At 40.0% G+C, this 22,952-nt stretch overlaps 1 protein-coding gene across 2 annotated transcripts in view; it reads right to left on the reverse strand.

Moving 5' to 3' along the window:
- The window catches only part of TRIM24 (tripartite motif containing 24), a 123,620-nt gene extending 104,181 nt beyond the window's left edge, over positions 1-19,439 (reverse strand). For both annotated transcript variants that reach the window (XM_043966496.1, XM_043966495.1), the window contains exon 1: positions 18,976-19,439. In XM_043966496.1, coding sequence (XP_043822431.1) covers positions 18,976-19,369 — 394 coding nt within the window. In that variant the 5' untranslated portion in view covers positions 19,370-19,439. The remainder of the gene's footprint in view (positions 1-18,975) is intronic.
- Between the last annotated feature and the right edge of the window lie 3,513 nt (positions 19,440-22,952).

Consider the following 22,952-nt stretch of genomic DNA (forward strand, 5'->3'; position numbering starts at 1 on the left):
ACAGATTTCAGCTGTGGCCTCTATCCCCTCCAAAAAAATCAAGAGCACTAAAATTCAGAAGAAAGCTAGGGATGTTTTTATTTAGCTATATTAGGATTAAGAGGAAGCTCAAAGGAGGAATAAATAGAACTACTCCTAGGGGTGGATTGAATGACAATTGACCGAGTTATTTTAGCTTTTGTTCACTCTACCAAGGAAAATTATCTTTAAATGTATATAGAACAAGAGCTTTAACAATGTTACCTGAGATACAAAAGGACATAAGAGAGCTAGCTGTACCATACTTCAAGTAGTTCAAATCATAAAAAAAACCCACCAACATACATGAGGGTGCCAAAAGAAATGACAGGTAAGACTGAAGAGTCACTAATCTGTAATGTTTGAAAAACCACAAAGGAAATGTGCTTTGAGGGAAAAAAAAAGTGAGATTTCAAAATGTCCTGGAAAAATACTGCAATGTATTATTGAAAGGCTTCTGAGCATTTAATAAGAGAAATAGTAATCAATGGGTCAACAGATAATACCAGACTAACATTCTTATTTTGACATAACTCCAGTCCCACATCACCCTGCTGGCTTACGCTGCCACTACCTTTATTCAGAATCTCAATTATTCTTGGCTGGATTATTACAATATTCTTACTGATCTCCCTGGTCCCTCCCTTCTTGAATTCATTTTCCACACAGCTACAGAAATAAGTTTTCTGACATTTTTCAGTGGCTCCCTCCTCCCTTTCAAATAAAAAATGCATTTCTCAGTCTTGCATTTAAAGCCCTTCATAAACAGGGTTCAGCCTAAATGACCTATGAATGGAGAAATTTAGAGGATGTGTTTTATTATTATTATTGTTTTTGGTGAGGCATTTGAGGTTAAGTGACTTGCCCAGGGTCACACAGCTAGTAAGTTGTCATGTGTCTGAGGCCAGATTTGAACTCAGGTCCTCCTGACTCCAGGGCTGGTGCCCTATCCACTGTGCCACCTAGCCGCCCCGAGGATGTGTTAAGATAAACTTTGGAGGTTTCATTCTGCAGGAACCAGACAAGCATGTTTAGATCTAGACTTTTTCCATTACTTTCCTTCACATATTCTATATTCTAGTCAAAATACCCTACTTTGTTTTCTAAACAAAGTATTCCACCTCCCACCTCCACAATTTTGCAAAAACTATTCCCCATGCCAGGGATATTCCCTCCTCATCTCTATCTCTTAAAATCCTTAGTTACCGGGGCAGCTAGGTGGTGCAGTGGATAGAGCACTGGCCCTGGATTCAGGAGTATCTGAGTTCAAATCCGGCCTCAGACACTTAACACTTACTAGCTGTGTGACCCTGGGCAAGTCACTTAACCCCAACTGCCTCACTAAAAAAAAAAATTATATATATCTATATCTATATCTATCTATCTATATCTCCTTAGCTACCCTCAACCAAAATAGAACTTAGATTCCACCTCTTATTGGAAAGTATTCCTGAGTGGTTCATGTTTTCTCCTTCCTAAAATTATTTTACATTTACTTATCTGGTTACTTGAGGACAAAATAAGGAGCCCCTTTAGAGGGCTGATCCCCCACCCCCCACTTTTTATCTCCCTACCTATTGTCCCAAAGGTGGCTCAATAATAGATGCTTGTAGGGGGCAGCTAGATGGCGCAGTGGTTATAACACCGGCCCTGGACTCAGGAGTACCTGAGTTCAAATCCGGCCTCAGACACTTGACATTTACTAGCTGTGTGACCGTGGGCAAGTCACTTAACCCCCGTTGCCTTAAAAAAAAAAAACAACAACAACAAAAAAAAATAATAGATGCTTGTTTAATTGAATTGTCAATGCTCATTACAGGTAAATTATGTATATGAGGCACACTAGATTTTCAGCAAGGCAGACACTCTCAAGAGATTCTTGTGGACAAGATGTATGTAAGAGGCAGACCACAAAATACTAAGGTTAGACAGATCCAAAGTCTATTGAATGACTATATCCAAAAAGTAGTTTTTAATAAACTGAGGTTAACTCAGAGGAGATTTCCAGTAGAACAATCCAGGGATTTGTCCTTGGTCTAATTCAACACTTATCAGTATCTTGAATGAAAACAGTCATACCACATTTATCAAATTTGTAGATAACACAAAGTTAGGAGGGAATATCATAGTGGTAATTTAAAAAGATTAACAAATTAGAATGATGAAATAAATCTAATAAAATAAAATTTAAAGGGAATAAATTTAACTATCCGTTTAAAATATCAACTGCATGAGGATAGGTGTTGGGAAATATGAAAAAAAAAATCTAGCACCTTAAAGCCCAATGAGTAAGGAAATGGGACAGCCACCAAAACCCCCAAAACTTAGCTTTAAATTATAAAGAGAATTGAATCCCAGAACTAAGCTGGACCACACCTGAAAATAACATTTTTTGAGATCATTTTAGGTAATTTGTTGACAAGTTAACAACTAGGAGGGCACCAAAAGGTGAACAGATTGTAGCTCAATAACATGGAAATTGAAGCAACTTGAGACATTTCACCTGAAGAGAAGTTTGGGAGAATATGACAGGACTTTTAGATATCTGAAAAGCTGTCATGTATAAGTTCCACTTAACCCTAAAGTACGGAAGTAGTATGAACAATGGATAGAAGTTACACAGATTTCAGCTCAATATAAGGAAATTCTTCCTAATAATTGAGAGCTGTCTCTTTTTGTGGTGGCAAAGAATCGGAAATTAAGGAGATGCCCATCAAATGGAGAATAGCTGAACAAGTTGTGCTATATGAATGTAATGGAATACTATTGTACCATACGAAATGATGAGCAGGCTGATTTCAGAAAAACCAGTGGAAAGACTTATATGAATTGATACAGAGTAAAGTGTGCAGAACCAAGAGAACGTTGTACAGTGACAACATTGTGCCATCATCAACTATGAACTTCTTACCTCTTCTCAGCAATATCCAAGATCCAACATAATTCCAAAGGACTTATGATGGAAAATGCTATTTACATCCAGACAAAGAACTGATGGAGTTTGAATGCAAATTGAAGTATACTATTTTCACTTTTTTTTTCCTGTTTTTTTTTTCTTTTGGTCTGTTTCTTCTTTTACAACATGACTAATAACATGGCTAACATGACCTACATCAAATTGCTTACCATCTTAGTGAGGGTGGTGGGGAGAGGGAGAACTCAATTTTTAAAAAAATGAATGTCAAAAATTGTCTTTACATGTAATTGGGGAAAAAATTACTATTTAAAAAGAAAAAAAAGAGCAGTCCAAAAGTAAAACAGGCTATCTCAAGAGGTAGGAAAAATTTCCATTATCCTGAAAGTCTTTAAGTAAGTAATGGCTGGATGACCAATTTGTAAGGAGGTATTGTTCCTGAGATCCCTTTCTAATGCTCTAATCATTCTCATAAGATTTATCTCCCCAGAATACATTTCTCTAAGAATTTGTTCTTAAGGGGCATAAATGAGAAATTAATGCTCTACCCAAAAAAGGCATAGTTTTTAGGACAGAGAATCAGTAATATTTTGGACTGGAGTGCTAAAACAAAGGGCTAAAGTAATGCTCACATATATCATTGTTAAATCTAAAGAATAGAAAAAAAGGAAAACAACCTAAAAAGAGGGGAGAAAAGTAATCATGAGGAAGTGAATGAAACTGAATGAACAAAAGAATTCTAATGGAGATCAAGGAAAATAACTGAAAAAGTGCTGATACTTTATAAATTTAAAATCTAACTGAATGATAAGCAAGGTTAGATTTAATGTTAAATGTTAGATTTCTAATCAAATACTAAAAATGTAAAAAGAGGTAGAGAGGGGAAGAGGTCAAGAATTTGCAATATATGATGGGAGTGAAAGAACCATGTGCTGCTGCCCTTTCCCTAAAATACAATGTTAATTTGATTTGGGAAGTATAATTCCTATACGTTGTAATATGCTGTATGTATCAAGTTTAAATTTGTTCTATATGAGTAATATTTTGAAGAACTCTCACTATTTAATTTGATCACCAACAATGCCATACTAAAGATTAATGGAAATCTAGCAGTTAAACAGCTAAAGAAGTAAAAGTATCCAGAGACAACCAGAATCCAGAATCTAGACTCCGTGATGACATCTTAACACTCAAAGAAGACAAGATTTCAAGGACTTTAAATGAACATTTTTGTTTTTTCCTTCTGTTACAATATATACCATCTGTAATATGTATTTTCTGCAGAGGCCCTCCCTCTGTAGACATTGTCAAAGCACAAGTCCATGAGGGATTGCCCCTCTGGACAAAATTTTCCCTTTCTCCCTTTCCTATATTATTATTAGAATATTGTTTGTTTGCATGTGTGGTAAAAATTAGAGAACTCTCCATAGGCAGCTTTTGAAGGACCTCCCCTTTTGGGGAAGGAAAGATTGAATGCTCCCTGAAGGGAGGCGGAGGGTGCTTCCAGAACGCTAGGCTGCTTCCGGGACTCTGCCTTTTTCGTTCTTGGCCCTTGTGGTGGTAGTACGTGTTCAGTGTCTCTGGTGGCTGCTGTTCTGGCAGCTCAAGCAACTGTAGATTTTCAGGTTCGGTGAGTTAATAATGGAAAACCCTAAATTCCTTTGAACTAGCTTAATTGGAAATGGTCTGGGGTTGCATAGGTTAAGTTTAGAGTTAAGAATATTTATCTGTATTTCTATTTTCCTATTTCCTTATCTTTGATTTTTTATTAGTTTCAATTAGTTTCACCTTTGTTGTTTAATTTCCAAGTAATAAAATCTGATGTTTTTGTGAACTAAAGCTTAAAGGCTCCCTTCTTATTGGCCTGGGAGAAATATCTAAAAAAGGGTAGTTCAGAGGGGAGAGTGAACCTAAAAGGTCCCTCATAATTCCAGGACCCCAATATTAAGGTGAGTCCCCCAAACAATGCTCCGTATATCAAATTTTGGCCGTCACACATGGGTTATGATATTCTGTTATTTTTTACCGTTTCATCAAGGAGAAACCCGTGATGAAACAAAGGGGGGGAATGTGATAAAATAATGGAATTTAGCAGACGCCCAGGGGCCCCACCTGATTGACTTAGTATTGTTTGAATTGGGTGAGAATGAGAAACTGACTAAGTACCTACTTAGGGATGATTAGATTGTAGCCACACCTGGCTGGCCCTGAGTGTGTTGGTGTACTACTGAAGTCAGCAGGGGACCACTCTTAGCCAATCAACTTGAAGGACCTCCCCTTTGGGGGAAGGAGAGGAAAAGTAGAAAGGAGACTGCTGAGTCTGATAAGCTCTCTTTCCCTTTGGTGAGCTTCAGGAGCCTACGGGAGAGGGGCTGCACAGCTGACTCCCATTGAAACTACAGACCCCAGGTGGTGAGTTATTAGAAGTTAGGCCAGCTCTTTTGAGTTAGCAAAGCTGGAAGCAAGTTTGGGGTTTGATTCCCATTAATAAAACCTGGCTTGTTTGTGGAAAAGAGGCTGTTAATCTCCTTTCTTATTAGCCTGGGAGAAATAACTGAAAAAGGCAGTTTGGAAGGGAAGAAACTTTGGACCTAGAGGTCTCTCATTTTCCGAACCCCAATATTATGACAAGCCATCCAATTAACTCTCCCCATAATAAATTTGGCCCCTACAATATGGAAAGGAATAGCGGATCGCCAATAAAATATGCAGATCTAATATAGCTATATGGTCAACCAATTACTAATAACAGGGATTCTGTTTTAAAAAATTATTTTTAGCAATTGTTTATCTGCATTGTACTTGGGCCAACTTGAGTTTAGACCCAAATTCTATTAGTAGCCTTTCTATCAGAAATTATATGAAGTTGAAAAAGTAACCACACCTATCTAGGTTTCAATTTCCTTGTTTCTTTTGGCCCCCATTCTCCGCCGCCCCCCCCCCCCCGCCCAAAAAAGTGAGTTGGACTACTAAGTGATTTTAAGGTCCCTTCTGGAACCGAAATTCAAATTATATGAGGAAGCAATTACAGCTAGGTTTCCTCTTCCCTGTAAATTATTTAATTATTGGGGGGGGGGGGCAGGCAGTGGAGTGGGCAGTCATTGAGAAAACAATGTTTAAGACTCCTAACTCCTACACTTTATAAACTATAGGACCCTGAAACTTGGCATCCTATTCTATAAAAGTAACATACAACCTGCTAGTTGATTAAACAGTTTTAATTTACATTTCAGAGGTGAATACCTTTAGTAAACTCTTTGTATACACTGTCATTTTTATAAAATGGAACTAAACAATCTGAATAACCTGAAACTATAAATGGCACTCCACCTCCCACCAAAACCTATAATCAAGTTATTTTAACAGAACAAATTGATAATCTTTCATATCCTGTCAACTTGGCCCATATCCACTAACTTCCTTTGTTATAACTAAACAACTACCAAGCCAAACAAAAAAGGGTAAAACAACTGGGTTCCTTTAATATCTAAACTGAATGAATCTAGATCAAAACTAAGAATTCAAACCTTACACGACCAATTCTATTAAATTTTCTTGAGCAGCTTACAAAAGGAACTAAGTGGCAAGCAGTTCCCATTTTAACTCTTCTTTCTGTACAGTGTTTGAATTTGTTCAGATTGCATTTTAAGATTAAGCACTGAAATATTTATGTAAATGATTAGCAAATGTGCTGATTGCTTATTTCTAGGAACATACTCTAAAGTTTTCTAAAGCACTAAAACCACTTGTATACAATGCTTATTTCTAGGAATATACTCTAAGTTTAGTTTTCTAAAGCATGAAAACCACTTGTATACAAATAAAAGTAGCTTAAGGGAGGACTGCCTTAAAAAAACAACTAAAAAAAACCCCTTTTACACTCCAGGTTGATTTTCCTATACACAAATGCTAATCCACTTGAGGATAATGATCCATTTGAAGTATTTACATCCATATAACTGTTAACAGCCCCCTAACCTCACCTCACTCCATCCAAGTCAAGTCTTCACGGTTCTTTTATCAAATGCCTAGGAACTTTTATGGCTTAAAGGACTTCCTTGTAAACTGAGGCATAGAAAAAAGCAAAAGATTAAAAAGGTAGTTAGGTGACAGACTTCCAGACTAGAAGTACAATGCTAAGAGAAACATTTTCTCTTTCTTCTATTAAGAGCAACACCATCCACTTTCTACCACAGCAGGTTCAATCAGTTTTGTAGACAAATGCAAGCTCCTTATTTCACATTCACAAAACCAAGTATTGAAAGTAAGTTGGGTATTCAGACCTCTATGAAAGAATCAGCTTCATCTCAGAACTGGATGGCACCTCAAAAGTGATCTAATCCAAACCATAGTTAAACAATTATTCTTTTTATAACATGCCTACCAAGTAGCCATCCAACCTTCACTTCAAGAATTCTAGTAAGGGGGAAGTCTCAGTGACAAGCCTTTTTCGTAGCTCTTTTCCTCCTTTCTCAACCTATTCTGATCTGAAATAGAGATCAAGGATAGGCATCTTAACTCAGCTTTTCCAAAACTGAACTCTTCCTTCTTTCCTCTTCCCCCAAAATACTTCTTCCCTTCTCCCTTCCTTTTTACTGTTATGGGTATCACCATCTTAGCAGTGACCCAGGCTCACAAACCAGGGGTCAATCCTGACTCCTCACTTCATTCCTCACAGAGTATATCCAATCTGTTGCCAAGTTTAGTAAAATTTACCTTTCCGATATCCCTTGTATACATCCCTTTCTCTCTTAGCTTTGGGCCCTCATAGCCTTCCAAAGTTGGTCTTCCTGCTTCAAGTGTTTCCCTGCTCCAGTGTATCCTCCATCCATCAAAACTATATTCCTAAATCACAGGTCTAACACCCACATCCCTCAAATAAAACTCCAATGTGAATCCATGTCATTGTCCAGATAAAATGTGGTTTATACTTCATAACTTGACATCTATAGGAACTTATTAATGTCTTAACATCTCTGCAAACTGGGGAGCTTCATTATATTCTACATTACTACAAGTATGTAATATGTAAGATGGGTTCTAGATCCTAGAGATCCCATTATTTAAACATACTGTTGAACTTTGCAAATTCAAACTTTAGATGACTGTTTTCCATTCATGGGGTTCTTGATGGAGTTCCAAGGGTCCCATGCTAAAAATTCTTTAATGTCTCCCCAAGGAGTAATATTGTGTTGTATTATTTTTCCTCTGTGAAAAAACATTGGGGGCAGCTAGGTGGTGCAGTGGATAAATTAGCACCAGCCCTGGATTCAAGGGACCTGAGTTCAAATCCAGTCTCAGACACTTGATGCTTACTAGCAGTGACCCTGGGTAAGTCACTTAACCCTCATTGCCCCACACCCACAAAAAAAAAAATTAAAACCATCATGATCATGCACATAATTTTGCCTCTTACAATCAAACACTTTTTAAAAGTAATGTATTATTTTATTTTTTCTGAATTATATGTAAAAATAATTTTCTTTTAAATTGAGTACCAAATTCTCTTTGTCACTCTCTTCCCTTCCTGCCACCATTGAGAAAACAAGCAATTTGATATAGGTTATACTTGTGTAGTCATGAAAAACATCTCCAAATTTGGCATATCTGAACACTTGTAAGTGCAATAAGTTCTTGGATTTTTCAACCTTCCATCAAATTGATTCCAAATTGCCAAATTGAGCACAAAATTATTCCCAACAGATGACCAGACAAATGCACATACTCTCACACCACCAAGAGGAGCTCCCTCCCTCCCTCCAAATTGTACTTCATCAGTTGTGTAATCATATGACCAAAATATTGTGAACTTTGGACTTCCAGATCAAATGTCAGGCTATTTGAAAACAATCATTGGGTATGTGCATTACAAGCCATCTTACTACCATAATATTATGAAATCATTACGAACAGTCAATATAAACATCTTATATTGTCTCTCCCTGCAATGAGAAGGCAGTTTTCTGATTAAAATTTATTTTCTGTTTATGTTACTGTTCTTTCTTTCTGGCAAATTTTCAAATAAACTGGTTGACAATACTGTTCAGTGGTTCCTGTTAAGAGTGGCAGCTGAGGGGCAGCTGGGTGGTATAGTGGATAGAGCACTGGCCCTGGAGTCAGGAGTACCTGAGTTCGAATCTGGCCTCAGACACTTAACACTTACTAGCTGTGTGACCCTGGGCAAGTCACTTAACCCCAATTGCCTCGCTTAAAAAAAAAAGTGGCAGCTGGTGGGGCATCTAAATGGCACAATGGATAGATCATCAGCCCTCAGTCAGGAGGACCTGAGTTCAAATCTGACCTCAGACACAACACTTACTTGACCCTGGGCAAGTCGCTTAAACCCAACTGGGGGGGGGGGGGGGTGTAGCTGGTATGCCAGTGGTAGCTGGTATGCCAGTGATAGGAAAAAAAAGTTTGATCTCAAAGAGACTCTTTCTTTACAAAAGTTATTACCTACATAAACATGGTTAAAAACAAAGCAATATGTGCAACTGAACTTTAAGGAGATTTATCATTTGATACAACACTTCAGTCAGGAGAAAGTTAATACTTTCTATCTTAACTAGCTATTTGTTTTTATCAGTTGATTAAGTGTCTGAAAATTTAAAATGAGTTTCCATCTCTCAGTAAGAGAATTTGTAAAACTTTCCTACTATTTTCCACAAAGTACCTATGTGAGCAAGTATTTTCATTTGATTTTTGTTTTAAATCAAAATACAGAACACCCTTCAATGCAGAAGCAGATTTAAGACTCTTGTGTCAGGGGCAGCTAGGTGGCACAGTGGATAGAGCACCCGCCCTGGAGTCAGGAGTACCTGAGTTCAAATCCGACCTCAGATACTTAATACTTACTAGCTGTGTGACCCTGGGCAAGTCACTTAACCCCAATTGCCTCACTTAAAAAAAAAAAGACTCTTGTGTCAAATATTTCAAACTTTTATTTGATTTATAAATGATTGTTAGATTATGTTAAACATCTTCCAAGTTGTAGCATTCCATTAATATGTTTATAATAAAAATTTTATAAAATAAAGGAATTCTTAAATATCAAAGATTGTAGTAAGCACTTTACTGGATTACTTCCTTTAATTCTTACAACCTTTAATTCTTACAACATCAGAGGAATTAATGGGGGGAAAAAAGTATAGAGGTGTAGCAGTGCCAGATCTTAAGCTCTATTATAAAGTGGTAATTATCAAAATTATCTGGTACTAGCTAGGAAACAGAAATAGAAAGGTGGATCAGTGGAACAGAGCAGACAAGCAACACACAATAGTAAATGATTATAGTAACCTTTTGTTTGACAACTGTAAAGATTTAGGCTTTTGGGTTAAGAATTCATAATTTGGGGGTAGCTAGATGGTGCAGCGGATAAAAGCACCAGCCCTGGAGTCAGTAAGACCTGAATTCAAATCCGATCTCAGACAATTGACACGTACTAGCTGTGTGACTCTGGGCAAGTCACTTAACTCCAATTGCCTCACCCCTAAAAAACAAAAACAAAAACATACAAACAAAAAAAAAAATTAAATTTGGTAAAAATTGTTGGGAAAACGGGTATAAACCAGTATTGTACATTATTTCCCAAATAAGGTCAAAACAGATACAAAAGACCTAGACATAAAAGGAGATCTCATGAGTAAATCAGAAGAACATGGAATATATTACCTATCAGACTTATGGCCAGAATAAAAATGTATGGGGAAAAAAAAAAGGACAAAGAGCATTGTGAGATGCAAAATAGATAATGCTGATTATATTTTAAAAAGTTTAGTACTAATAAAACCAACATAGTCACGATTAGAAGAAAATCAGGGGGAAAATGTCATAGACAATTTCTCAGATAAAGGTCTTGTAAGGGGCTAAAATTCTAGCTATACTATCTAAAATCTAATGAGTGGTCACCAATAAATTATAAGCTTTAGCAGGAGTATTTAAGTATTTATTAAAGAGCATTAGGATCAGAGAGAAAGGTAAAAATCTAACTATTTCTAAGAGACCCCATCATCCGACCCACCATGGTGAGGTCAGGAACCAAAAAAAAGACAGAACCCCTCTGCCAGCGTCCACTTCCTACTTCATGTCCTCCTCTCAGAAATGGCTGGTAGCCTTGATAGACAATACCCATGAGCAAACGTCACTTCCTGATGCTAAGGACCTTGACCGCATGGCTTGCCCTCAGAGGCCTTCTCATGGCGGAGCTTTTCTACAGTAAGTCTCCAGCAGGTGGTGTCATTCTAATCGTTACAGTCTTGCATCTCAAATATATAAAGAACTTTGTCAAATTTAAATATCAGTCATTCCCCAACTGATAAATGATCAAAAGATATGAATGGTACATTTTTAAATTAAGAAATCAAAGCTATATAGACAGTTAGGTGGCACAGTGGATAAAGCACAGGCCCTGGATTCAGGAGGACCTGAGTTCAAATTTGAGCTCAGACACTTGACGTTAGCTGTGTAACCCTGGGTAAGTCACTTAACCCTCACTTCCCTGCAAAAAAAAGGAAAGAAATCAAAGCTATATATTCTCATATGAAAAAAATGCTGTAAATCATTATTGACTAGAGAAATCAACATTAAAACATCTTTGAGAAACCATGTCATGTCTATCAGATTGACTAAAATGAGAGAAAGGGAAAATGACATGGGGGGGGGGGAGAATATGGAAAAATCCAGACACTGTTGGTAGAACTATTAACTGATCTACCCATTTTGGAGAGCAATCTGGAATTATGCCCAAAGAATTATACAACTGTGTATATACCCTTTGACTTTGCAACACCAGTATTAGGAATATTTCCCAAGGTGATGGGGGAAAAAAATGAAAAGAACCTCTATGTTCTAGAATGTTTCTACCAACTCTTTGCAATGGCAGAAAACTGGAAATTATGGGGATGTCCAACATTTGAGGAATGGCTAGCTAAACAAGACGTGGTATATTATTATGATAGAATACTGTGATATTAAGAAAGGTGCAGGCTGGGGGCAGCTAGGTGGCGCAGTGGATAGAGCACCGGCCCTGGAGTCAGGAGGACCTGAGTTCAAATCCGGCCTCAGACACTTGACACTTACTAGCTGTGTGACCCTGGACAAGTCACTTAACCCCAACTGCCTCACTAAAAAAAAAAAAAAAAGGTGCAGGCTGAGTGTAGAAAAAACATGGAGGGGGCTGCTAGATGGCACAGTGGTAAAGTACCGACCCTGGATTCAGGAAGACCTGAGTTCAAATCCGGCCTCAGACACTTGACACTAGCTGTGTGACCCTGGGCAAGTCACTTAACCCTCATTGCCCTGTCCCCGCCTCGCCTCCCCTCCCCTCCCCCCCCCCAAAAGCATGGAAGGAGAAAAGTGCAACTAACTAAACAGTTTAACTAGATCAGACGTTTCATACAGGGAAGTCCTGAACAACAACGTGGAGTTGGATAGCCTTGATTTCCAGTCTAAGGATCTTAAGACTTCCAAACTCCAGGTCCAAAGAGTGACAGGATCAAAACCAACTTTTATGCAAATTCATCTGCCTAAACCATATAAAAGCTAGGTAGAAAATGATGAGGAACCTGGATTAATACAGGAATAGGAATGGAAAAGGAACAGGCATTCCAAATAGCAGGACATGGTAGCTGTAGGGGAAGGAACAAAAAAGAAAGAACAGAGGTTTTGAAGCGGTTATGATACAGGCTATTTTGGTCAGGAGAGGCAGAGAACTGGAGAATAAAGAGTTCTGTTTATCATCATCAGTCCCTTAAGGCTTTTTTTTTCCCCTGGAAAAATTCTCATCTTGTCAATTTACTTACATGTATACTTAAAATTTTGTTTAATTGATCTCCTTTATTATGTTGAGTTTGAGGTGATGACTGGACATTGGAAGTAGCCATTAGAAATATGAGATTAGTGTTGAACATTGAGATCAGGGTACAGAGATGCAAGTCTCTGCATCCACAAAGGATTTTGAATAAAAATAGCACACATACTAGGCTTACAAAAAATGATCTCAAGTGAGGTAGATTTCCTCATTTTAGAAATGAGGAAAATGTCCACAAGTCATTCAGTTAAAAATGGTGTTGAATTAGAATTTCCAAGACTCCTTCCAAATCTAAATTCTATGATAAACTATGATGGTCAGAGCTAGAAATCTCCTGACTTCAAATTCAATGCTCTTTTTATTCAGAATGCCATACACTTGCTTACAGATAAAATCAAAGATAGATAAATAGATAAAAATCAAAGATGCAACATATTTAGAGGTCAAGAAAAGGAAGAATACTTCAAGAATAAAGCTAAAGAATCTCAAGAAGAATAATGCACAAGGTATGAAGGAGAGCTGACTCTTTTGTAAAAATGTAAAGTCTGAGTATGGAACATCTCATGTATTGTTTTTTTCTGTTTTCCCCTCTTCTTTTTTTCTTTCAAGAAATAATCTTTGTTCCTTGGGATAGATCTCTGGGAGAGGGGGAGGGATACAAGGGGAAATTTAGGAGATAAAAAAGATCAACAAAAATTAATTTTTTTTAAATGGGGGAATGAAAGGGACTAGCATCGCCAGATCTCAAACTAATAGCTAATAATAATAGCTAACATTTATATATTAACAACTAGATGCCAAGTATTGTGTTAATTGCTTCACAATTATTTCTTTTGATTCTGATTCTCACAACAACCCTAGGCAGGAGGTGTTGTTATTATCCCCATTTTACAGTTGAGGAAAGAGAAATAAAACGAAGCCTAACTGACTAGCTCAGGATCACTCACTATTATTTAAGGCTGTATTTTTATTCAGGTCTCCAGTACTCTATTCTCTGTACCACCTGTAACTATATTATAAAGGAGTAATCAAACTATTTGGTATTAATTTAAATGTTTGAAAAGTTGATTGATGGAATGGAATAGGCAAAAAAATGTCCAGAAATAAACAAATATAGCGAAGTGCACCACAGATTCAAGAAAACCAACTACTAATGAAGGCAAAGAATTCTTGTTTTTTAATAAATGCTGGGAAGAGTCACCTAGAAAACACTTTAGCAGAAACTAGATTTAGACACCACAATAAATTCAACATAAATAGAAAACCTAAATATTAAAAGGTCACATCATAAAAAAGTTAGCTAAGAGTGGAAGAAATACCTTCTAGAATTAAGCCTAATAGAAGTCTTTATGATTCAGGAATAGAAATGAGGAGAGACAATTTTGATCGCAAAAAGTTAAAATGCTTTTGCATTATGAAAACCAATGCAGCTAGAATTAGAAAAAGCAGAATGAAAAAATTATTTGCAGCAAACATCTGATAAAATCTAATACAAGATAATTAACACAAATTGTTAAGAACAAGAACCAATGACCAATAGAAATGGGCTAAAAGGTTATGATATCTTTAAAAGAAAGCTATCAACAGCCACATGAAATAATGCTCCCAATAATTAAGTATAAATTAAAAACTTGAAGGTTAGACTAGCAAAGATGAAAGTGGCTAATGCTGGCAGGGATATGAGAAGACAGGAGCATTAATGTGCCGTTGGTGGAGCTGAGGATTGGCACAAAATTTCCGCAAAACAATTTGGAATTAAATACTTCAGGGAACTCTACATGGCCTTTTACTGAGAAATAACCCTAGGCATATAACCCCAGTATTAAAGCTGAAAGATTCATACTGAAGAAAATATTAAGAATGGCATTTTGTAGTCAACAACAGTAACTTCAGAAGACTAATGGTGAGGCTTGTCTTTTTCTATCAACTTTTTCTATCAACTGCAGAACGAATGAGGCATACATTTTCACACATGGTGTGTTAATTTGTTTTGCTTGATTACTGATTGTAAAGTTGTTTTTTTTTTAATGGAATCTGTATGTGGGAGGAGTCATTACAAAGTGACACAGGCAGCATCAATAAAATATTAGGAATTAAAATTACCTGTTATTTTCTACTATTAATTTTACATTATGAACTTAATAGACATAATACTTGAACATTTCAATACACAAAGAACAGAAATGAGGATTGCATATGAAACGTTTTATCATTTTTAAGTGTATGTTAAATTTAACATGATAGCAATAAAGATTCCTTGCTTGTCTATTACCCTTCTGAACTTCCTTCTGCTCTTTTTTCTGTGTAGTCAATTAGTTTAGTTGCATATTTTAAATGAACAAAAATGAATTCTCTCCCTTCTACCTCCTCTATTAAAAAAGAAAAAGAAAACCTTTTATTTTTGTTTTTTTTTGGTTTGTTTTTTTTTAGTGAGGAAATTGGGGTTAAGTGACTTGCCCAGGGTCACACAGCTAGTGAGTGTTAAGTGTCTGAGGTCGGATTTGAACTCAGGTACTCTGGACTCCAGGGCTGGTGCTCTATCCACTGCGCCATCTAGCTGCCCCAAAAGAAAACCTTTTAAATAAATATGTATAGTCAAGCAAACAAATCATAGTTGGCTGTGTTCAAGAAATAAGTCTCAACTTGCAGCACCCTCAGTCTAATACTTCTCTGTCAAGGAGGTAAGTAGCATGTTTCATTGTAGGTCCTCAAATGTGGCTGATTAAAATTAAGTCTTTCAAAGTTGATTGTCTTTACAATGTTGTTAGTGTGTAAACTGTACTGCTTCTGCTCGTTTCTGCACCAGTTCATTAAAGTTTTCACACATTTGATCTGAACCACTCACTGCCTTCCACAAATGTATTCCATTACTTTCATACACCATAATTTGTTCAGCCATTCCAACTGAGGGACATCCTCTGTTACCAGTTCTTTGCCATCACAAAAAGAGCTGCTATAGATATTTTTACATGTGGGTCTTTTTCTTCTTTCTCTGGTGTTGTTTGGGGTATGCAGCAAAGTACTTGTGTTGCTGAATCAGAGGATGTGCACAGTTTAGCAACTTCATTGGCCTAGTTCCAAACTGCTTTCCAGAACTCTCCTTGTATTCTTGTACTGTTCATTAGCGATGATTATAAAACCATAAGTGATAGTCTGTTAAAAGCTGAAAAGGACTACTAGCCCAAACTCATTTTATATATAGACAAGGAAACAAGGGCTATAGAAGGCATGACCTACTTCATTTATTTATGTTAGCCTCACCTCTCTGATTATTAAAAACATTTCTATATTTCCCATGGTACTCAGTAAATACTTGACTTTAACTAAAGGGAAGTACACAAGGCTCAATGAACACCAAATTTATGAGCTATTTTCATGTGTGAAAATGACTGTTAATTTCACAGTGGCAGAGCACAGATTTAAATTAGGTCTTCTGATTACCTCAACTACTTACCACCTGTGTAACGGTAGGAAAATCATACTCTCTCCCTTAGTTTCCTCAACTGTAAAATGAAAGGTTTGGATTAGATGATCACTAAATCCTATAATCTGATGGTTCCAATTCTAGTGTTTCTGTCCCTACATCACAATGCTTCTTTTAAGGAAGCCAACAGTGTTATATGAAATCCAGGAGTCAGTTCTACTCTGCTTTAGAATTTTAAGCAATTTTTGAAAATTTGCCTTTCTAATCATTTATTTTATTGAAATTTAGCTTCTTTTCCCAATTAAATCACTGAATCAAAAGGAGAAAAAAGTGAGGTGAGAACAAGATAATTGGTTCAGGAAATGTCCTAGGATTATAAATGATCCCAAAAGACATAACCTACACAAGGAGTTGACTGTTTTGGCTTAAGTTATATTTCATCGAAGAGATTATATATTATAAAGCAGAGCTTTGATAGTTTTATGTGCTGAAACTTTAAACCTCTTTAAATTCTTTCTCTGTGTGTCCTTCTGAACACTTGCTTGATTAGCAGGTATTGGTACAGAAAAGGGAGAAACAAGATCAAGGTTCTCAATCCACCTTCAAAGCCCTGTTCATATTTCATGTAAATTACAAGCTGGGATTCATAACACAAGTGGTATTTGGCCTACCCACATGAAGTCCAAAGAACCCACAGATTCAGAATTGGAGGAGACTTTAGCATATCATCTAATCCTAATTTCCTCATTTTTCTGATGTTAAACGCTCAGAGACTCATCCTGGGTCACAAAGATAGACTCATTATTTGAATCCAAGTCTTCTGACTCCAAATGCAAGACCTTCTTTGAATAACACCAATCATGGCAACAATTTTTAGAACATTTTAATTCTAGGCTCAGACAAGTCGGATCATGAAAGGTTGGTTATCTCTTTCTGATTAGGGATCTAAACAATTTCACGAAAATTTGTGTTTCTTTAAAAGCAGTTTCATTGAATAACACACTATTTGAAAAAAGGGTTAATTTTTTCTTCAAGATTTAGTCACTGAAATTGCCTTTACACCCAGGATAAATCTTGAATAGGTAGGCTGGCTGATTCACTATTGGGTGGTGAACTAGATGCTGTTCATAATACAATGAATAAACTAAATGGATATGTTAAAGCCACAATTCACTTATTCCAATAAAAAGCATTTTTCATCCCCAACATCTAGTTCAAGTGCAATTTGGCACTATAACATCTGGCAGCTAGGTGGCAGTCAAATCCTGCCTCAGACACTGTGTGGCCCTGGACAAGTCACTTAACCGTTTCCCCTCAATTTCCTCATCTGAAAAATGAGCTGGGGAAGATAAAGGCAAACCATGACAGCCAAGTATCTTTGCCAAGGAAACCCCAAATGGGGTCATGAAGAGCTGGAAACGACTTAACAATAACAAAAATATAAAAGTATAGTAGGGAACGGAGGGGAGGACACTAGCAATTATAAGATGATTAATAGCTAGCATTTATATAATGCTAAATCCTTTACAATTATTATCTCATTTAAACCTCACAACAGGAAACTGAGGCAGACATAAGTTAATTGACTTGTACAGGGCCCCACAACTAGTAAATGTCTGAGGTTTAATTTGAACTCTGGTCTTCCTGACTCCAGGCCCAGGGCACTGAAAACTAAAGAACACTATAAACTAAGTTAATTCTAAAAATGGGAGGAGTTAAAAACAACGTCCTTTTTGAAAAGCAGTGATATTTTCCTCAATGCTACTTTTACAATCTTTAAAGAAAAATGAAAAGAACAAAAAGCACAAAAAAATGCAAAAAGCTTAAAAAACCATATAAAATTCAATTATCTAAAAGCAATGTCAAGTTACCTATTAGGAGATTCTAAAAAGACCAAAAAACCCACCACCCCACCATGTTGAAAGTGTACATCTTCAACATCTCCAGCTGTTCTCAGTATTACATGCATACTTAAAAAAAATTACTCTCCTACAAAACTTTCTTTTTTCGAGGATTAGTTCTTTTTCTCCTCACTCTCCCATATCCAACCCCGCGAAATAAGTCCCCTTCCAGGAGGACTGTCATTCTGTCCCTTTGTCCCTAATGAAGGGGAGCAAGAATGTAGTAAGGAAACCAACCTAGAATATAGACTCTAATCTCAAAGATCCAACCACGAAATCAGACTCAAAGCTCGCATTATTCAATCGTTACAACAATTAAAAGAAAAAGAAAGAAAGAAAAATGAGGTTTTCCCCCGGAATCACAGAGATCCGGACAAAAGCTTCGGGCAAACACCGAGGGAGAAATAACTCTGGGGAAGCTGGCGTTAGGAGAAAAGTTGGAAGCCACAAAGCATCGGTCAAGTGGAGAGAGACTCGGACAAGCCAGCGCGGGTCCCCGCGCCGGAGAGACCCCGCAGGGGCAGGGACCGGGACCAGGAGATGCCGGCGGCAGCGGGATGGCAAAGTCACCAGCGCCCATCTAAGTTGCCTGCAGAGAAGCCGACACACCGCAGAGAGCGCGCAGGGCCCTCCATGCGTGAAACACGCCTGCATACACAGACCCTTTCCTCTTCCTCTCCCCCCTCCCAGCGGCGACATGACAGCAGGGTCGCCACACACATACATACACACACAGAGACACACACATAGACACACACTCTCACGCCGAGTGTCTCGCTCGCTCGCGTCCCCCGCCTCCCCGCCCCTTTCCTCCTCTCCCCTCCCCTCCCCCAGCTAGCGGCGCGGCTCGACTCGGCTCACCCTCTCCCCGGCCTGGCGCGCGCGCGCGGCGGGAAAGGGTCTCGCTCACCTTGGGTGCTGTACGGAGGGGTGGCGGAGATGGGGGAGCCGGGAGGCGCGGCGGCGGCCGCGGCGGCGGCAGGAGGGGGGGGCGTCTCGGCGGCCCCCAGGAGCGGGGCGGGCAGCATGAGGTAGCGCTGGGGGGCGGGCAGGCAGCGCTGGCAGAAGGAGTGCAGGCAGGGCAGCAGCTTGGGCGCCCGGCTCTGGATGTTCTGGTGACAGACGGCGCAAGTGTCCAACAGGTTGAGGCGGGCCGCCTCCCCGCCGCGCTCCGAGTCCGGGCCCTGCCGGCTCTCGGCCTCATTCTCCCCGCTCGGGGCCGCGACCGCCGGGGCCCCCGACGCTGCCGCAGCCGCCGCTGCCACCGCCGCTGCCACGGCAGCTTTCTCCACAGCCACCTCCATTGTCCTGTCCCCGCCGCTGCCGCCGCCGCCGCCGCCGCCGAGGGAGAAGGGGGAGCGCGGTCTCCGCCCGCCGCCACCGCCTCCTCCTCCTCCTCCTCCTCCTCCTCCTCCTCCTCCCAACCACCGCCCCCGTCCTCCTCCTCCTCCTCCGGACTAGGGGGCGGGGAGGAGCGGGAGGGAGGCGCAGAGGAAGCCGCCTCCCCGGTGGCGCGGCCGGAAGGAGGGAGAGGAGTCAGCGGGGAACGCTCCTCGCGGGCGGCGGCAAGCTTCGCCCCGGGCCGCCGCTATCCAGGAGCCCTCCCCGGCTTCGACTTCTCTGGGGCCGTCACCCCCGCCTCTCTCTCTCCGGCTCCGCTCCCGGACCGGCCGTGCACCACAGCCTCCCGTCTCCCCCGCCCTCCGAAGGCGGCCTCCTCCCCGACTCCGCCCTCTCCTCGCAACTAGGACGACCGCAAAAAAAGCCCCGCAGCCCAATGACCGCCGCCTCTCGCGAGGGGGCGGAGCCTGCCCGGGACTACCCAGGTTCGCCCCTGGAGAGGGGACCGCGAGAGGGAGCGGGGAGGCGGGAGGGGGAAGGAGGGAGACGTAGGCCCCTCCTCCTCTCCGCCGAACTCCGCCGGCGGTTGGGCTGTTGGTGGCGGTTTAGTACCGCGGAGGAGATGGAGGGTTCTGCCTGTTGTATTGGCCGGGCCGGAGTGGCGCCCTCCCTCCTCCGGCCTGCGCCCTCTATGCGTCCAACCATCTAGCTGCTAATTCAGTACACTCCCCCCCTCTTTCCCGCCCCCCCCCCCCACCGCGGCGCTCCTCCTTCCCCCGGAGCGTCGTCCCTCCACCCCGCCTTTTCTTCTGGGAGCTGTGATTAATAAGTAACTGCCCGAGATAACTCTCTCCCGGCGCTTTGCATGGTAGAGTGGGGGGCACGACCTCCTGGCGCTCTATGTTAAGAGGAACGACAGAGAAATCTTTGTGTCACGGACCCCTCTGGCAAATCTGTTGAAGCCTGAGGAGGGACACCCCAGAATCTTGTATTTAGATGCATAAAATAAAATGCATAGGATTGCAAAAGAAACTATGTATGCTGAAATGCAGTGTTCAAATTGTACGTAATGTATAAAGTACATGGAATCCCAGTTTGAGAACCTTTAAGGGGAATAAAGGTCTGGTCCAGGGTGCGAGAGTGGAAGGAACAGAGGAGACAAGAGAGACCTTTCTAAGGGGAAAAATAGAGATGTTGGATTTTTTTTCCCAAGGCAGGAGGTCCACGAGTTTTTACAATCTGCCTTTTTTTTTCTTAAACCAGAATAATGAATGGAAAAGGTGGGGAGAATTGTGGGTGGAACTTGAAGTGAACCCTTACGATGCTGGGTGAGCGAGACAGCCATCCAGTAGATGAATGGATCGAGTCAATCCTCTTTTATGCTGATTGTACGCTGTGAAAGATTCGCTTAAGAGTCACCTAGATTCCTAGGATGGTTTGAAAAAATTTACCAAGAAAAAATTTGGAGCTTCTTAAATTTTTTTTTTTTCAAAATCCTGAAATAAAATCTTCGGGACGAATTTTAAACATAACGGAATAGAAAAGGCCAGAAGGGAGACTATGTCAACTTTCCCTTATGGAAAAACAAAGCACAGGAACATAAGTATTTTCAAAACCTTTGTATTAAAAGGTTTGCCACGGGAATTCTTAGAAAAGATGCAGCTAGCCATTCTTCCCAGGCTCCGATAGAGTTTAAACTTCTTGAGGATAAATACCAAACACCAGATCTTCCAAGGAATAGAGCTCTAGGTTCAACTCTGATGCTCTGCACCTGCTAGAAATCTGTGACATCCCCCTACTGTCTAGAGAAGGGGCATAGGCCCCTGGGGCTACACCACCAGGTATTTATATGCCTGGATGCCCCAGATGATCTCATTTCTAAGGTGCTGGTAAAAAACGAAGATCTAGGAAACTTTGAGAGGCATATCCCCAGTTATTATGAGGAAGTACTTCCCCAGCCTACAGCTAATAATCATTGAGCAGTTAGTACATACCTACTTCGCACAGAAGGGCAAACTCATTTTCCTGAGTTTAAATCTGGCCTCAGACCCTTATTAGCTGTGTGACCCTGGGCAAGTCACATAACTCTGTTTGTCTTAGTTTCTTCATCTATAAAATGAGCTAAAGGAAAAGGCAAACCACTCCACACCAGCGTCTTTGCCAAGAAAACCCCAAATGGGGTCACCAAGAGTCAAACACAACTGAACAACTCTTTGCACCACACTCAACTGGGAGATGCAAAATAAAAAATAAAAAAAAAAACCACCACCAAGTCCAGTCCTGAAAATGCTTACTTTTTATAAGTGGGCAGAGGTAGTAAGGTGAAGATAATGGGGTTTGAAAGTGAATGGGGGAACAGCTAGGTGGCACAGTGGATAGAGCACCTGCCTTGGAGTCAGGAGTACCTGAGTTCAAATCTGGCCTCAGACACTTGACACTTACTAGCTGTGTGACCCTGGGCAAGTCACTTAACCCCAAGTGCCTCAAAAAAAAAAAAAAGTGAATGGGAGTGGAGAATATGGAAATTTTAAAGAGCTTACTATGAATACCCAAAAAGGTGAAATAGCTTCTGGGCATCCTGATGGTTTTTCAAGGATGATGGGGGTAGGGGAGAAGGGAATTATAAGGAGTTAATTGTGATTTGTTAGAACAGGATCTGTTGCATTTTAGCAAGACTATTATGAATGATATTAACCTCATAGATACATGAATGAATATGAGCATGAATGAAATATCTGAAAAACTGCAGCTCCTCTAATTGTCTGGATTGTCTAATTGTCTAATTTGCACCTTCCTTTCATGTTTCCCTCAGAACCCTCTCTAACCACTTAACTGGATCCAACTGAATCTGACTCCCCCACAGGAAAGGGAGGGGCAGTTTTTAGCCATGCTGAGTCTCCAATTGGCTCGGCACACCCACATGGGCTGTCCCTATTATAATCTGGCCAAACCCACGTGGGGGAGCTATTAGAGGGAGGCTTAGTTACATAGTTTCAATAAATGTTCCCTGTGGTCAGAGTTCCTCTTGTTTGTTCAATTATCTCCCAAAGTACAGCACCCAAGCTTACTTTTTTTTTTCAGTCTGACCATAATAAAGCAAAGATACGGTTATGAAAACCCCAAATCACAATTCCTTACAAAATGGAATCTGGACCTATTTTAAGAGAAAGAGCCATCGAGGCACTAGCACAAAGAGCTGGCCTTCAGAGAACCTTGGTTCAACTCATGCCAATGAAGCATTTTGTCTGGGTAGCCCTGGGTAAATCACTTAATCTCCTAGATCTAAGCTGCAGAGAAAGTGCTGACCTGCATTGGTAAAGGGAGTTTCCTGATCTGGAAATTATATCAATGAAATTACTGGTCTATTCCCTGTCCCCAGAGGAGGGAATCTCTCTTTTCTTCCACTAGACACTCAGATTTGGAAGGTTTTTAACTAGATCCCTGTTTTTATACAGGCCCTGCAGAACATGACCAAGTCTCTCAACCAATTGAAAGACTTCTAGTTACAATGTGTCAACTTCACTCAGCTTAAATATCTTTGCTTCA

The sequence above is a fragment of the Dromiciops gliroides genome, chromosome 5 (genome assembly GCF_019393635.1).
Source record: "Dromiciops gliroides isolate mDroGli1 chromosome 5, mDroGli1.pri, whole genome shotgun sequence".
Lineage (NCBI taxonomy): Eukaryota > Metazoa > Chordata > Mammalia > Microbiotheria > Microbiotheriidae > Dromiciops > Dromiciops gliroides.